This window comes from Erpetoichthys calabaricus, chromosome 5 (genome assembly GCF_900747795.2).
Source record: "Erpetoichthys calabaricus chromosome 5, fErpCal1.3, whole genome shotgun sequence".
Classification (NCBI taxonomy): Eukaryota; Metazoa; Chordata; class Cladistia; order Polypteriformes; family Polypteridae; genus Erpetoichthys; species Erpetoichthys calabaricus.
This window is the reverse complement of record NC_041398.2, coordinates 135361939-135380268: the sequence shown is the minus strand read 5'-3', so window position 1 is coordinate 135380268 and position 18330 is coordinate 135361939. Positions and strand designations below refer to the sequence as shown.

Below are 18330 nucleotides of genomic sequence, written 5' to 3'. Positions count from 1 at the left end.
CAATCAACTGAATTTACCACAGGTGGACTCCAGGAAAGCTGCAGAAACATCTCAAGGATGATCAGGGGAAACAGGATGCACCTGAGCTCAATTTTGAGCTTCACGGCAAAGGCTGTGAATACTTATGTACATGTGCTTTCTCAATTTTTTTATTTTTAATAAATTTGCAAAAATCTCAAGTAAACTTTTTTCACATTGTCATTATGGGGTGTTGTGTGTAGAATTCTGAGGAAAAAAATGAATTTAATCCATTTTGGAATAAGGCTGTAACATAACAAAATGTGGAAAAAGTGCGCTGCGCTGTGAATACTTTCCGGATGCACTGTAGGTCAACTTCTACACAACAGCACAATGAATGTTCAGGTAAAGCTGCTTGTAGAAACTGAAGTAAAATTTAATTAACTTCATGTTATTTTACATTTACAATTATTTATTTCTTTGGTTGACGCCTTTATCCAAAGCGACTTGTAACATTTGAGATACAACTAGTTACACTTCTTTTTCCAAATGGAGCAAAGGTGGGTGACGCCACTGCCTCAGTCAGTGTCAGTGGTGGGATTTCAACCTACAAACTCAGCATTTGAATTCCAAAGCCTTAACCACTGCACCATTTTGTTGTATACAATTAAACTGGTGCAAAGCAGTAGTTTGATACCTATTTATTGCCAGTTCTTTCTCAGTTGACTTAAATCCAATGCAAAAAACAGTTTAAATTTTCTTATGGGTCTCCAAACAACACTTCTAATTAACCTCGACTCTTAATCCTGCATAAAAAATTTCAATAAAACAGCCCTCTAAAAAAATGTTATTACTGAAAACCCTAATTTAAGCAGGCCAGGCCATCCAATTGTATTCCATTGCAGTCCTTATCTCTCCAACAAATTTAATTTGGCAAGTGCATAATATAACAAACTACTCAAAAAGCAGGTTACAGCTGAACTACAAATGAAAGGGAAAGCAAACAGAGGAAGAGGAAAATGTATATATGTACTGTATATATAAAATATAAATAAAATTATATATAGATATATATACACACACACACACACACATCTATATACACACACACTTATAAATATTATATAAATCAAATGAAAAAGCATCATGCCAGACCAAGTTTAACATTTATAGAAATCGCTGCTATTCTCTGCAGATACCAGTCCAATAAATCAAATGTCAGTTCTTCCTCTAAAATACATGTATAGGAGAGGAACCACAATTTTGAATTTATATATTTTTTTGATAACTCAAACATTTTCCTACATTGTCGTATAGCTCATTCTTCGTAGAGTTAATAAAAATATTAAAGAATTTCAGGGCAATAGCAAAATTAGTGCCCATCAAGTAAGCAAGTCAAAAAGGAGTAATATATAAAATGAAACAGCTCAAGGTTTCTGATTGCTTAACTTTAAGAAGTTTACAAACCTTCCAGGAATATTTTAGAGAACAGGATTTTTCAAATAAACAAATCATAGAAAACTGACTTTTTTTCTTTAAACAAAGTTCAGAATGTTGTGTTGACTTCCCTAGATCTCTGAATAAAGCAGTTTAGCCAGATGAACATATCAAAAAGAGGCACATATTGATTGCATTAATTAAGCTCTCAAATGCAAAGCATCCTTTCAGATTACATCAAGATGAAAAGTCAAAGATGTGTTACTTTAAAGAGTAGATTTTTAAATTATAACCTATTGCTAAATTAATTCAAACTGAAATGCATTTTTAGTATAAATAACATTGCAATATTCTCACACAATTCTCACCTTCAAAAAAGGTATCACTTCTGTCATAATGGCTTTTATCTGTCTGTCTAATTGTTGAGTGTCAATACGTGGACAAGGGATTTCAGAAGAAGAATGTACAGAAAGATTCTGGAATCTAGAATCACCTTTAGAGACATCAAAAGAAACATGATTATTGGATGATGGATAAAAAAAGACCACAGAAGGAAGCAATACAGAAGATAAATACCTCTTTCAGCATCAATAAGCTCATCTGAAGCAGGATCTGTAGTGTTTTCAGTGCATTCGGTTCTGAGTTTCATACGTTCATATTCTCTTATTCTAGCTAGTGCTTTGTCTAAGTGAATCACAGTGTTTCCTGAAAAGAAAAAATAAATAATAAACATAAAAACCACAAAAGGAGCATTTCAGAGTATCCTACATTTATATTTAGTAGCCGTGTCACACTAAACTCTTCTTGCTGCTGAGCTTTATGGAAGCTCTAGCCTCTCAGATGTTAAAATTTTAAAAGAGCACCTACCTTTTTTTTTTAATCTTAGATTACTAAAACCCTAAATATGCTGATTCTACAGAAAACAATGAATCATACCATCCTAAAATAAGAACATAATGGTTGCAAACTGGCTTGGGCACCTAATATTTTTTAGAATCACTAAGCAAATGCATAGGTTTTGACAGAATGGTAGAAGCAATGCTGACCTAGATCATCATTTGCAAATGGTTCAAGATTTGAAGATGTGGACAGAATGCTTGCATTATCTCCAAACTCAGCATCTCCATCATTAGCTTTCCGGGTGAATGGCTGTTTGCTCTCTGTAATCTTTTCAGTAGTTTCCTGTGGGGGAAAAAGAAAACCATTTAAGTAATGCAAAAGACTATTTTCCCTTCATTGCATTTTTATTACATGTTTAATTAAATCCATATTAACCTTGAATAAATACACCTTGAATGGTGTATGTTACAATTCAGTTTCGTGAAAATTAAACAAACATAACTTGTTGTAATCTATTATGTTAACTTAACATGTTTTTCATAATTTCAATCAACAGCAAAAATAAAAGTCACAAAACCAAGAAGATTATACTATAATTAGATAAAACAGTACAGTACAAATATAGTACAGTAATTTTCAGATATTCCTGCTGGCATGCTACTGAAAGACAGAGAATCGAAGACTGAAAATATAGTGGTGACACATACTTTGAATAATTCTAACTTCTAACATTCCAGTTCCACACTAAATTTAAGATAATTTGATCTGGAGTTTGAACAATGCTTCTACAATCAAAACTCCGAGCGCGCTGGAAAAAAATGCAGCAACAGAAGGCGCTTACGCAGTGAGCATAAACATCATCTGTTGTGCATCCAAGTCATCTCTTGGTCTTGCACTGAAGGTATCTCTTGTGTTACAATTGTGTATTTTCAGTGCATTTTTCACTTTATTTTGGCTATATATACAACCCCTATCTATTAACCATGGCATCCAAAAAGACTGTGGAAGCAAAGAACACTAAGCGGAATGTTAGAGAATTGACAACTGAGGTGAAAAAGGAATTGTCTCGAAGCATGTTTATAGAAGGTGACTTCCATTACAAACAGTAACCTTTCTCTTCCTCTCCACCAGCCATATGGGACATCGTCACTCCTCACTAAGGTACAGTAAAAGCATTTTTCATTTTATTATAAAGTATTTGTGTATTTTATTTATTGCTTTCATTTCTTAATTTATTATTTAGGGCATTTAATTAATGTATTTTTACTTTACATTATGTGAATTTTCTGTTTACGTTTATCAAAATGGGTATTGTTTAGGGTCTGGGAATGGATTAATTCATTTTCCATTACTTCAATTGGGGAAAATTTGATTCAGAACTTGAACAATTTAGAGTTCAAACAGCCTCCTGAAACAAATTAAATTCGAAGTACAAGGTACAGTACGACTATAAATGCATTTCTAATAAACAAAAAAAAAAGTTATAATGGCTTTTGCTGCTAAAGCTGGACATAGCTGCAAATAATCACAATGGCATTTATGAGATTTTGAAGACATTAGACCTCCTCCTCCCCCAAAAAAGTAAAGGCATATTCTGATTAAGCCATAGAAAATAACTTGCCACAAATTACTTAACATGTGTGAAATTAAAAAGAACTTCCATGAAAAGTATAAATGTAAATTCTGTGAAAAAACAGTAGCAGATGTACCTCCTTAAATTATATTACAAATTTCATAAAGTGATTTATTAAAGATACAGAATGGTGGGACCCAAACACAAAATATTACTTATATCATTTAAGTGGAAATCCTGCCTTTCAATTTCCATGTCTATTTGGCATTGTGAAAACATAAAAAGATGTAATTGAACAAAATGCATGTGTGTATAGAAAATAGGACAGAGTGATGAAACTTGTTTGTGTTTGGCGTGCGTGACAAAAAGCATGTATACTTTCTGGAAGTTTCTTTTGATGATGTGTGTGACAAGAAAATATACCTTTAGGGTAATGACTTTACAAAAACTGGAAAAGTACAATGAGTCAGGATGCTATTTTTTGCTTACATGGTCAACGATCAGGAGATTAGAAAGGTATAAAAGAACAAGGACATCTGCGCTCGAGGCAGATGAAGCGCGGTGTCCTAGGACTGTGTTTCTCTGACATTTTACCCTTGCCTGGTATGTATTAATAAAAGGTTTTGACTAATTTTAATTTTCTTCTCTGTCTTCAGTCACAAAAAGTGTCCACAGTTTTTGGCGCCCGGACGTGGGGCAAGAGACGGCCGGTCGACTCCTCCAGCGAGACCATTTCAGTGATCCGTCTTACCAGCGGACTGCCGTTAACTTGAGATATCCGGCAGCAGAGCATGCAGCTCCGGCAAAAGTTAGGACTGCCCTGTCCTGAAACAGTTCTTGCGTGAGGAGCCCCTGGTCTCCTCTTTGCTACATCCACGGTGACTGAACGGATTTCCAGACAGAGCTTGCACACTTCCAGGCTGGGGTAAGCACCGGGGGATTTCCGAATATTTTTTATTTTCTAAATAACGGGAGGGCGAGTTTCCTGTTGACCGTCTAGTCATACTCATATCTCAACGGGTTGCTTAAGGTGATGGAGACTTGACCCAAGCAGTTTGACGCATACGAAAGGTCTGACGAAAGGATACTGGCCTCACCCATATCCTAGACTCGGCTGGACGTATTGATGTAGTATTCTGCTGAACCGAATCGGACACGAAGTCACCTGAGCTGGAATCCGGGGATGTGAGCGGACAGGCTAACGGGACGAGTAACGGGGTGGTATGGAAATATAAACCGAAAAGAGCACAGATTGCAGGATTGCTGTTAGGAAGGAATAAATAAATCTACATACGGAATAAGCAACAAAACCGTGTTCTCCTGGGAACTGGATCAGTTGATAGATAGGTGTCTCCCCTTGGAACTAAGAAGGGAACAGTTTAGGTTTAGTGAGTGGCACACTTAATGCCTTGCTGATTCATACGTACAAGGGATTAGGCGAATCAGTATATAGTTGGAAAATTAAATACAGAACCCGGGAGGGCAAGGGAACATAATGGGAACTTATAACAGTAAGCCTGTTAATCGCCGCACAGGGGGATCAAAATCATTAGTGCTGGAAGGATTATTTTCGGAGGATCAACAGACGCCCCGTAAAAATGGGTCTCCTAGAAAATTTATAGTAAAGAAGACAGGTTTAGATTTATCCTATTATTTTTTTCCCCTCCTCAGAACCGACCTCAGACACCTCTATTATCCCCTCCTCTATTCCCCATTCCGACTGTCCCCCCCTGCACTACAACTAGCAGAAGTTTCCCCTGATGATTCCCCAGGCACAGATCACTATGACCCCTCAACCCATCGTGATGACCCACCCTGTACTAGACAAACCCCCGTCTCCAAATGCACTCGCCACTCACAAACCAGCTCCAACTTTTTTCTCCTCTAATCCTTCACCTTCACTTACTTGCCCTTTAATAGAAGTTCCCAATCCCCATTATAACCCTGCCCATCCAGCTGGACCCCAAAATCCCACAACAGTTATGATAAATCGGAATTGGGACATCCAAGAATTAAAAGATGTCGTGAATGCACTTCCAGATCCAAAGGAAGTAGGAGGACTAAAATTTGTTGAACAACTTGATCAGTTAGATAGCATGTATAAGCCTAATGCTGCTGAATGGACCCAGGTACTTCGTCGAAAGTTTGGGACCACATGGGCCACTGTTAGCAGGGGTGTCCGCAATGACGTTCCATGGGTATGGAATCCAGCTTTAACTCGAGGACAGGGGATAGGTGGAGAAGGCGAATTTAACCCACAATGGGAGGCGTTGAGACAAAATATTGCAGAAAAATATAAAAAAGGAACGGACTGGTCCCTTATTTCTGCTGCAAAACAAAAGAAAGACGAGACGGTTGATGAATGGGCACATAGGATTCAAGACCTTATGGCTAATCACTCGGGCTTGGGAAATGCTGATGACCGCACCCGAGCTGCAGTTCCACCTTTTGTTTCCGGTTTGCGCTTTGATATACAAAACAAGGTCTGCACTTCCTGTATTGAGTGGGAAAGTGCCACGTTTGATGAAGTCAAACGACATGCTGAACAGGCCGAATCGAACTCTCATGCCAAATTATTGGCAGCACAGATGAACTATTATACCAGGAATGCTCCTGACCAAGGTCGAGGATATGGCTTTAGAGGAAGGAGACGAGGAAAAAGAAGGGGACGAGGACGAGGAAGAGGACGAGGTGGTTTTAGAGCTCCTCCTGTTGACCACACTAAGAATCCTTTTATTCCCTCTCCCTTAAATTCCAATGCTAATTCCTTCTCTTGCTACGCCTGTGGTGAAACTGGACATTTTCGTCGAGAGTGCCCTCACAGACAGCAACAGCCCCCACCTCCCCTTATTCCACCTGTTTCCTCTGACACCCTTGACTAACAATACTGGCCATAGGAAAACGCTGGGACCTCCAGCCACTCTTTTCAACTACCTTTGCTCACTCATAATTCAGAGACTGATCCTTTACTGACATTGTTCGTTGATGGCACTGAGACTGTTTTCTTAATCGATACTGGTGCCACTCGCTTGCTGGCAAAGGTCCCTGCTTCGAACGAAACTGTTACTGTGCTTACTGCTTCTGGACAACCTCACCTTTTTCAAGTTTGAATCAGCTTTGTTTTTTCTGTTCAACCCCCAAGTTGTTGTGTCAAATTACCCCTTACCCCAAACCCTCTTTTGCAGCATGGACTTTAGATTTTTCCCCACACACCATTCTCCTCAAAGCCCTACACTCTTTTTCCCCTTGTCTTTTTCCCAATTTACAGGCCCCTGACATTTTACGCTAGAATCTTTCCTTACTTCTGGTACTTGCCCCGAAACCCTTCACATCTACTGTGTTTTTATTTCATCCACAAAGGCAGCTGCTTCTGTTCATTTTACATGCTCACAGCACATATATTATCTTGGCAAAATAGTGCCTCATATTTTTCCTTAGCTAAATCTCACACTGTTAAATGGGAGAAAATAGGACCATGGGTGGAAAAATGCCTTGAAAGAACAGACTGGTTACAAGTTACTCCAGGTATTTTTGATACTCCTGACCATTTAATAACTAAAGTAGTGTTTCAAAGGATAGCCCATTGTGAGCCTCTGGTGATCCACCCGAAATCCTCCTTCCGCCCGCACCGTGCCCAATATCCTTTGTCTCCCGAAGCAGAGGCTGGCATCTCCGCCGTACATCCCGATCTCGTCAAACGCGGTACCGCCGATGGACATGGACCGTCATGCCTCAGGGATACAGAGAAGCCCTTTTGTGTTTCTGGTTAAGCTCTTGCCCAAAAATTTGGACGGCGTCTGGCCGGAAGTAGTAAATTTAAACGGCGTTTGGCCGGAAAACAGTATGTAGATGGAAATCGCGACGGAAGAAAATTGTACAATAGACACCCAGAAATTGTTGCTGTTTCTGTGGGAAAATGGCCATAAAGTTTCTAAGGTTAAGCTGCAGCTAAACAAAACAACAGGTTATGTCTGTTTTAGGTATTCTGGGCTACTACAGACAGTGGGTTCTAAATTTTACTGAAAGAGCACAGCCGTTGCAACAACTGGCTGAGAAGGCTCTCTGTGTACCTCAAAGCTACTCTTTTATCTGCGCCCGCGCTAGGTTTGCCTGATCATTCTCGTCCATTCACTTTGTTCGTGGACGAAAAGCAGGGATTTATGAATTCAGTACTGACGCAACAACATGGAGATAAACAAAGACCGGTGACTTATTTTTTCTAAAAAACTGGATCCAGTGGCCGCAGCACTTCCTCCGTGTCTTCGTGCTGTGGCTGCAACAACAGAAGCTGTATTAGCAAGCACGGATGTAGTTCTCATGAAATTTCTTCTGTCCTTTTCTTTTTTCTTGTGACGTGTGTATTGAGTTAATAGTCCATTTGTTTCTGTTTCCTTTGCTGCATTGTTTCCAAATATAGTGTAAATATAGAATAATACTGGGGTGAAGTGTGTTGAAAATGGTTTGGGTGATTTTGTGTGTTATAGAGTGTATTAAAGGGATCCCTATGAGTATCAGAATGTACTCTGTACTTTGTCAAATGTTACAATTGAAAAATGGAGCACCCTCAACCAGTTACGCAGTGGTCCAAGGGGACCGCCTGCTGGAAGCAAATCAAATTTCATAAAGCTAAGTGCACAAAACAGCTGAACTCGTAGCACTCACTCAAGCATGTCAGCTGTCCGAAGGGAAGATCGTAACAATTTATACAGATTCCAGGTATGCTTTTGGAGTCTGCCATGATCATGGAACACTATGGAAACTAAGGGAATTTAAGACCAGTACTGGAGAGCTCTAACTAAAAACTGAAAAAGATAATTATCGATTTGTGTAATTGGTTTAGCGCAAATGAATGTCTCCACTTTTGTTTAAGGTTTGTAAATATACAAAAATATTTTTCCTTTTAAACCCTGATCAAGTTTGAAGGAAAAATACTCTTTTAATAATATTACATGAGAAGGGAGACAAGTTTTTTGGCGATAAGCAGAATGTGTCTAATTGTGATATGAATGTGTGTCTAATTGTGATATGAATGGAAGTTGTGTATTTTAGGTACTATAAAAGAAGAGCATGGTGACGCAGTGGTCAGCACACTTGATACGAATAAAGGTTCAAGCACGTATGTTTTCCTTGTTAATAATAAGCATGAAGGAAAAGACGCGTTTAAGTATGTTGCATAGATAACTTTTAAGCACAACTTAAGATCAGTACTGGCAAACCCATCCAACATCAGAAATTGATCGAATCCTTTTTAGAAGTTATAACCAAACCATCGGAGCTAGCGATTGTTAAATGTCAAGCTCACATAGGAAAACAGGATCCTGTTAGCAAAGAAAATGAATTAGCTGACCACTTTGCTAAAGAGGCTGCATATAATAACACACCAATTTCTTTATTCCAACAGAGAAATGACCAGGACCCTGATAATCAAATTATTTCTTTACAGAGTGCAGCCACGGATATCGAAAGGAGAAAATGGTCCAAAGAAGGGTCCCTCTCTGATGGAGTCTGGACTCATAAACACACTAACAAACCTTTTCTCCCAAAAGCCTCTTTCCCAGGAATGGCAAAAATCGCCCATGGCCTCGATCACGCAGGTAGAGATGCCATGGTTCAAGATGTTGAAAAACATTGGGAAGCTGTAGGTTTCTCTACATATGCAGAGCAATTTTGCAGATGCTGTGCAATATGTCAAAAGTTTAATGTGGGAAAGGGTACTCAGGTAAGTCCCGCCGTTACCCCTAATCCAATGGGTCCGTTTGAACACCTCCAAATGGATTTCATTGAACTAACCTCGTCTAAAGGGTTCCGATATTGTCTTGTGATTGTCGATGTGTTCTCCCGATGGGTAGAGGCTTTCCCTTCTAAACACAACGATGCCAAAACAGTAGCTAAAGCACTAATTAAAAAGATTATTCCAAGATGGGGTATCCCTCAAAAGTCACAAACAGATAATGGCACTCATTTTGTGAACTCCATTATAAATGAATTAACCACCTGGCTATTGTGAATACCATCCCCTAAGCGGAGGCATCGTAGAACGATGCAATGGCACTATAAAAGCTATACTCGCAAAAATTTGTGAACAAATTAATTTATCATGGCCGGATGCACTACCCTTAGCTTTAATGGGACTAAGGGGACGGACACACCGACAACTGGGACTATCGCCGTTTGAGATTCTGACCGGACGTCCCATGCCCGTTGGCATGGTTGTAATGTGAAACTGCACACTGTGGACAATGATTTTCTCTCTGGTCTTGCAGGTTTGCGAACCTCGTTGAAGGAAATCCACCAGCAGGTTAATCAAGCCTGGAGGACCAGTCCCCTTTCCAAGGATTTTACCAATTCCTTTGGGCACCTGGATCCTGGTTCGAGATACTCGGAGGAAACACTGGCATCAGCCTAGGTGGAGAGGATCATTCCAAATTCTTCTATCCACACCACACGCCGTGAAAGTTGAAGGACTGCCTGCCTGGATTCACGCCTCACATTGCAAGAGATGGCACCCTTGATTGCTGTGCTACTATGTTTTTCTTTTCCCTTGTCTACTGCCCTGGTCACCTTGACTTTCCCGTTAGGAATCACCACATCAGTGCAGTTTGATTTCTGCTCTATTATCAACTGTGGGACTGGTCGACAAGCCCAGTGGACCGGATCTGACAAATACGTGTGTATGAGGGGAAGTGACTGCGACAACTGGCAATGGGTTTTTGCTAACACTGGAACTGAGGACTGGGGTTATCAACCTTTTGAGGCCCAAAAATACGGTTTGAAAAATCGGTTTTCTATCATAAAAGGACATGCCTCTCATTGTATGTGCTGACAACCATTGTAACTCAGGTATTTATGTATTAGGGGTATATGTATCTGGAACAGACCCTTTAGGGAGATTTCTAATTAAGATTGACAATCCTGTTACTAACACCCCTCATTCTCTGGCACACACACCCATCTCCCCAACTTTTGGTTCAGATTTTTCTCCTGTTAAGATTATGAATATTTCCACCTTTTCAAGCAAGTTAATCGTTCTCATTGTTAATCTTATGGAACGACATGGGTAGGAGAATTACCATTTTCTTTCTGTTCTCAAACTTTTCAGGTTAACTTTTCTCTGAACACCGTTCTGTCTTCCTTTCTTCTCTCCCAAAACCACTCCTAGATCAGATATTTGGTGGATGTGTCGTAGGTCCAAATTATTTGCCACCTTTCCCCCTAATTGGTCTGGTATAGAATTATATAGGCCCACATCATTTTTGTTCAAAAAGGGAGGAGTGTGAAAACATAAAAAGATGTAATTGAACAAAATGCATGTGTGTATAGAAAATAGGACAGAGTGATGAAACTTGTTTGTGTTTGGCGTGCGTGACAAAAAGCATGTATACTTTCTGGAAGTTTCTTTTGATGATGTGTGTGACAAGAAAATATACCTTTAGGGTAATGACTTTACAAAAACTGGAAAAGTACAATGAGTCAGGATGCTATTTTTTGCTTACATGGTCAACGATCAGGAGATTAGAAAGGTATAAAAGAACAAGGACATCTGCGCTCGAGGCAGATGAAGCGCGGTGTCCTAGGACTGTGTTTCTCTGACATTTTACCCTTGCCTGGTATGTATTAATAAAAGGTTTTGACTAATTTTAATTTTCTTCTCTGTCTTCAGTCACAAAAAGTGTCCACAGCATTTACAGGCAAAACTGAAATACTGGTTACATTAATCAGTGCTGCTGTTTGTGTTAGTGTCTTGTCACTTTGATTTTATAGAAACAAACTTTACAGTCCATTCAAAGTAATGTGAAGTTATTGTATGTTGCATGATGTAGAAAAAAATACATCAAACATGCATCCAAAAAATAAAAAATGTAAACTACTTACAACATCACTAGTTGCAAGGCTTTCACTGGGAGTCAGTTCAGAGTTTGAAACAACCGAACTCAAAGATGCTGCATGCTCTTCATTTGTTTCTTTTGTTTCTGTCAAATGCCTGTTCACAATGTCCTAATGATAGAACAAGGTTTGATTTTATGATACATGCAGACATGTTAATTGAAAGCTGATTTGAAACTAAATGTTTTAACATTTTGCACAGACAACAGAAATAAAATACTGTTTCAATGAGAAAAGCAAAAAAATCGAATTCCAAATACATACAAGTCATTAATTATATTTGAATTATACGACAGAAGTACATTTTTATTTGTGTTTAAAAATTAAAATGACTTAATACCTGTAAAGCATAAAGAGCTCTTTGCCGTAAATAATCAGTATTAAGCATCTGAAGCTCATGGAAAAGCTCAATGAGGAAATGTGGCCTTCCTTCATTTTGTGAGATTAAAGTTGCTACTTCAGAGTAAATTGTGTCTCGTAAGGCTTCAAACATTGAAAGGTCACTGCTTGTTTCTGCAAAAGAAAGCAATCAAACATTATGTGGTTATACAAAGAGTAGCTATGCTTCAAATTTTATCAGAAGTTCAAATGCTTATTATTTTACACTGATAAAGAAATGAATAGTAAAAAATATTTACCTTCAAACCTGAGTGAACCGGACATTATTTGAAAGTTACTGGATTAATAAAGAACTGTCTGTGAAATATATATTTTCCTATATTCTCCTAACCCTCACATACAAGCTTCTCTCTTTATGTCATTAGCTTCTGCTGATGTAACTTAGAGTAACGTAGAAAAACTGGATTATGACACATGGGTTAGGTTAGTTGGTAGAAATATCACTAAACTTGCAAAACACACCAAACTATTTCCTCAATGTGGACAAGAATTGCTAGCTTCAATAAGACAGAAGTAATTAGTCATTTAAGCTCCAATTGGGAATTAAGTCATGTATAAAAATAGTGGGCATAACCAGTTACTTTTTTTTATTGCCTAGCATGACTGAAAGGTGCAATCATACTGAATTTGAGAGAATAACTTAACATTAGAATCCCTGAAGCTTACCATTTTTTTCATTTTCCCTGACCTCCTTCAATTTTCCTGAAATATGCAAAGAAGCTCGTAGCTCCTTAACACTGTGCTAATAGCCTGTTTTTGTTTTACAAATGTGTGGTTTAGCAGAACGCAACCGACTACACCCTCACCCCCTCATTCAGTCAGATGAAGGCATCACCCTGCTGCAGTCCTCACAGCTGAAGTCTATGGTGAAGTGTTTATCTGACGATGCGTTAGTAAGAAATTATATAGGCAATGAAATACTGTGATTTGAAATGAGTACATTTCTTATGTGCTCTGCATCTACAACGATCTGTGTAAATATAGAATGACAGTGGAAATGCGAGGCAAGAAATGCTGAACACATGGCTAAAACAGAAAAAGTTTTCATATGCAGTGCAATACAAATAAATACTGTACAAATCATACAATGTGATTTCCTGAATTTTTTTTTTGCATTCTGTCTCTCACAGTGGGAATGCACCTACAATATGAATTTCAGACCCCTCCATGATTTCTAAGTGGGAGAACTTGCAAAATCGCAGGGTGTTCAAATACTTATGTTCCTCACTGTATGTTTATAGTAAAGGTTAAGGCCATAATTAAAAATCCTCATAGTGGCAGGTCTGCCAGGACAGATAAGATACTTCATTCTTCCAAGATGAGAAAAGTGCCTCGAGATGGCAGAGTGACAGACAAGAAGGTATGGTCCAGTCATTTAGGGTACGCAATCCTCAGCATCTCTAAAAAAATCTACACTGGAATACTGGTATGGAGACCATGAATCAGTGGAACTACTATTTTCATTTGGCAAAAATATTTGAGGGACCATGGGAATCAGACAGTCCTATCTACATGTAGTTTATTAATACAGGGAAAAAGCTTAAGACTACGTAACCCATTTTATACTGTGGGAAATGATTAATGACTATGACAGTTCTTGGGGACAGTGCTGCATGCCACTTGGTGTCTGTTTTTACAGAAAAAGAACAGTATTTGAGTATCTTCTATAAAATTGAGTCTGTCCAATGGTGTTATTGGTGACTTCCAAAACCAATTGGCTGCACCTGTGATGATTTAGATGTGTCATATTAAAGGGAATGAATTAAGCAATAAATTGTGTTTTGTTTTTGTAAATAATTTAGACCACTTTATAGAGCATTGTTTTCACTCTGACAATAAAGAGTTTTTTCTGTTTGTCAGTGTTAAAAAGGCCAAATTAAATCCAGTTATTCAATATTGCACAGCAATAAAATGTGAAAACTTCCAAGGGGGTAAATACTTTTTACAGGCACTTTATACCTATAATTTACCCTCCTTTAAGGCATTCTTGCACATTGTGTCCAAATGCAGAAAGCTAGTACCAGAAGATACAGCCCACGTTTGGAAGCATCCTAATTTACCACACCTCAGATGGGAGTATTGCTCCTTTATTAATAGTTGGGAACTCAGTACATAGTTTACTATGAAATAAACTATTTTCTTTTTTGCTTCTTCAAGGTGTAACATTCAATAACATGTTGATTCAATGTAATAGCCCCTGACCCCTTTAGCTAATTGAGGGATAGAATATCTATATAATATACAGCTGACATTTCCAGATTTGTCTTTCTTGTTCTCTGTATCTTAGCAGTGTGACCTTTGAACTTTGCATAGCCTTCACCTCTAACCCTGATTATCCCCTTGAGGGATAGAATATCTATATAATATACAGCTGACATTTCCAGATTTGTCTTTCTTGTTCTCTGTATCTTAGCAGTGTGACCTTTGAACTTTGCATAGACTTCACCTCTAACCCTGATTATCCCCTTCATAATCTGATGTTATGGGATGGAAAGTAAGTTAACATTCTTCTAAACTATGAAAAGGAGATTAAGGAATACACCATGTGAAATATAATGTCTATTGTGTGATTACATGCTGGTCAGTAGGAACACACTGAGGTAAAAATAACAAGGCTTTGTTTTCTGAACAATGTTTTCACAAAATTAAAAAACTTCCATTTTGCAAATTCAAATTCATGCTAAAATTTACAGAAGGTTTTGGAATTAAACAAGTTAGTGTCTAAAGATGAAAATGTATCATGAGGAGAATAATAGTATCTCAGTTTGTTAAACACAGAGAAATACTTTACCTGGAATATCAGTGCATGCATTTCTGAGTGACTGGAAGGGAGCTCTCCAAACAAGCGCTGTGGGGAATTGGACAAATAAATATGATACACAAAAGCAAGGTGTGGGGAAAAAAAGAAAAATGCACAAAGGACAAAGTGAAAGGGAAATGAAAAATGTAAAACAAAAACAAACATTTAATGTAAAATGAGAATTATCTGAATATGTCAGTGACTAGACAGGAAGCAAACTTTCAGTTCAACAATAAATTAAAAGAAATAACAAAAATCTGTGATGATAAATAAAAAGCTAATGGTGGTTTTCCCTAGAGAAAACTTAAAATTGTTTCAGAAATATGTTGCTTCAAACTTTTTCTTTATATAAAGTCTAAAAGGCACACACTTCTTAAAGTAAATGGAAGATTTTTTAATTTGACTCATTAAAGATTACATTTCTGCAATAACACAACAACTTACAAACAACAACACTCATGCTTTCAAACACACAATAATTTTCCATGTTAATAAAACACAAACTAATTAATTCATATTAATTTTAAACTCAAATATTTTAATTAACACTACATAATTTGCAGGGAAATATCTAAAAAAAAAAACACACACACCTGAAGAAAAGTCATTGGATTTTGGGCATTTTAATTTGTTTTCCAGCAGCTCCCTGGTTTGCTTGTTGAAGTCGGTTTCAAGTTCCTGTGTCTGTCTGGAGACGTTAACCTGTTCTTTTGTGAAGTCACTATCACTTGATAAACTTGCACTGTCAATATCTACAGGAGAATGAAACAAGACAAAAATGACATGTATAAATTTGTGGCTTTAAGCATGATCATTTTCTTACACTATGGGGTTTGAACTCTTGTAACTAGCACTGAATTTGTTGTACAACTAATAAAACAGTGAGAAATTTTAAGGGATTTATTTGCCTTGGGAGCATTTCAAAAATTAAAAAAAAAAAAAATGACACCAAGTGTGGCATCTACCTAAAAAATTGGATTGAACTTAAGTTAAAAATTGCTGAAATATTACTTTATTTTTAATTATGGATTCAGTTTCATTGTTTTTTCAAAAAGGCATGCAATGTAATTCTGTACAATCGTTAAACGATTAACACAATAAACCTAAACTTAAATTTACAGAATGGCTAACAGTAAATTATACCAAGTTCAATAATTTTAAAACCAAATGTACCAGCAGCATTTGCTCCAGGATTTTTAATTCGACTTTTACTCTTCCTTCTTCTCTTGCTGCTTCCACTGCTACTTTTAGATTTGGGTGTTTTATCTTTAGAAGCAAGACTTGCTTGAGCTGAAGCCTTTTTTGATCTAAAGGTTTTAGTGACAGTTGTAGGATCAACTGGATCGGGAAAACTGCTGAAACTCTGTAGGGACTCCTCATCCAAATTCCTGTCCCTTTTACATTCATTAGACTGAAGCCTTATTCCGCCCTTCTGAGTTAGTATTGGTTTTTCTGTCTGAATGCAAGAGTCACTTCTATCCATACAGTGTTTTTCAGCCCAACAAGCTTCCTGTATTTCAGTATCACCTTCAGGTCCATTTGGTTTCCTATTGTAGGAGGAATAAAAATGAAGGCAGAAATCCTGACTTATTACTTTTTTTTTTTTTTAACACATTATAATAACCAAAAATATTCTACATACAAATATATCAGGTTCCTACCGTATGTTATCGGTTGCATTCAATGATGTACTTTCAAATGGTTTTGGAAAAGCCATATACTCAGTTTTTGCTGTTGTATTATGATCAGTGTGGTGGCGTTGTTCACTAGTTTGGCCCACTGAAATCCGAGAGGTATCCACAAAACCATTTGGAAAACCAGAGCTTAAGTTTGATCCTGTTAAAAATAAGAAACACAGGATTTAAATTTTTATCTTCTCTGCCCTTTACTGTTTTCATAACAACTGAATTTAAAAGTCTAAAGCGTGGAGGCATTTCTGGTCCTGATGTAATTGTGCCTATAAATTTTAAGCACTCTCTAATTCAAATTTGAATTATCACTTAATGAAGCTTAGGTTCTGGGGTCATCAGATTACACTTTCTTGCTTTTGATGTGACCTCTAAAAATGTGTGACATAAGCACATTTGTAGCATTTAAGATGGACTCAATAGCTCTGCAAAGACCTGGGCCTGCCTCAATGCATTTTTATAAAAGTCTATTCAAACAGTGTTTTGCAAATACCTGTAAAACTGGTTAGCTTGGGCTACAAACAAGATAAGGTCAGACTGGTACTATAGTTTCAGGAGTCAACTGACCAGTCAGCACAAAATGCTAAAGGAATACTCCACCGAAAAATTATTTTTTTTACATATTGCTTATCACATGTGGTTTACAGTGATCGCCAAGATACATTTTTAAAATGGAGGTGGCAACGTGTCTGATAGAACAGGTGTCTATGGAGACTAACAACACCATACAATATCAAAAACGTCCCAAAAAAAATCTCACGTTATTTGTGGCACATTAATCTACATGTTAAGTCATCCAGTCATTTGCTCACTGTGTGCAAAACACATTGTTATTTTTCTAAAATATTCTTTAATAAGTACTTTTGAAAAAATCAGGTAGTGCATAAAAAAGAAAAGTGTTGAAATGGGACTGAGTAAACAAAATACAGGACTCTTGATCCAAAAAAAAGGGAGAGAGAGAGAGAGAGAGAGAGAGAGAGAGACGAGAGAGAGAGAGAGAGAGATCTTCTGTTCAAAAGCTCAATCCCATAAGCTATGTCTACAAGTAAGAAATATTCCATCCATCCATCCATTTTCCAACCCGCTGAATCCGAACACAGGGTCACGGGGGTCTGCTGGAGCCAATCCCCGCCAACACAGGGCACAAGGCAGGGAACCAATCCCGGGCAGGGTGCCAACCCACCGCAGGACACACACAAACACACCCACACACCAAGCACACACTAGGGCCAATTGAGAATCGCCAATCCACCTAACCTGCATGTCTTTGGACTGTGGGAGGAAACCGGAGTGCCCGGAGGAAACCCACGCAGACACGGGGAGAACATGCAAACTCCACGCAGGGAGGACCCGGGAAGTGAACCCGGGTCCCCAGATCTCCCAACTGCGAGGCAGCAGTGCTACCCACTGCGCCAGAAATATTATTATGCTTAATTAAAAATTGTTGAAATACTACTTTTTAACCGATTTATGAGCAACATAAACGTACAATATTGTTTTTACCCAAATATGAACAAGTCACAAGTGGAAGACAAAGGATGTAGTTAACCAGTCAATTAGAGGATAAAGACTCAAGTAGATTGTCAGAAGGGAGAAAAAGATGGTGATTTTAGAAGTACTTGGGATGTAAAAGAACTAGTGTAAAATCAAGACAACTGGGCAGAGTCAAAAGGGTTGATGGACAAACTGGGAGGGTGTGATCAACAGATTACCTATTCTACACCTACATCCCTGTTAACCATTACTAGTTT

The 18330-nt window shown here is 37.9% G+C and overlaps 1 protein-coding gene across 7 annotated transcripts in view; it reads right to left on the bottom strand.

The window, feature by feature from the left end:
• pcm1 (pericentriolar material 1) overlaps nucleotides 1-18330 on the bottom strand; it is a 206423-nt gene that overhangs the window by 29319 nt on the left and 158774 nt on the right. For 5 of the 7 annotated variants that reach the window (XM_051928278.1, XM_051928282.1, XM_051928281.1 and 2 more), the window contains 9 exons: nucleotides 16553-16727; nucleotides 16065-16438; nucleotides 15485-15643; nucleotides 14883-14939; nucleotides 12033-12205; nucleotides 11681-11803; nucleotides 2442-2577; nucleotides 1972-2100; nucleotides 1764-1888 (listed from right to left, as the gene is read on the bottom strand). In XM_051928278.1, coding sequence (XP_051784238.1) covers nucleotides 1764-1888; nucleotides 1972-2100; nucleotides 2442-2577; nucleotides 11681-11803; nucleotides 12033-12205; nucleotides 14883-14939; nucleotides 15485-15643; nucleotides 16065-16438; nucleotides 16553-16727 — 1451 coding nt within the window. The remainder of the gene's footprint in view (nucleotides 1-1763; nucleotides 1889-1971; nucleotides 2101-2441; nucleotides 2578-11680; nucleotides 11804-12032; nucleotides 12206-14882; nucleotides 14940-15484; nucleotides 15644-16064; nucleotides 16439-16552; nucleotides 16728-18330) is intronic. The other 2 variants (XM_051928280.1, XM_051928283.1) reach the window with 1 other exon arrangement.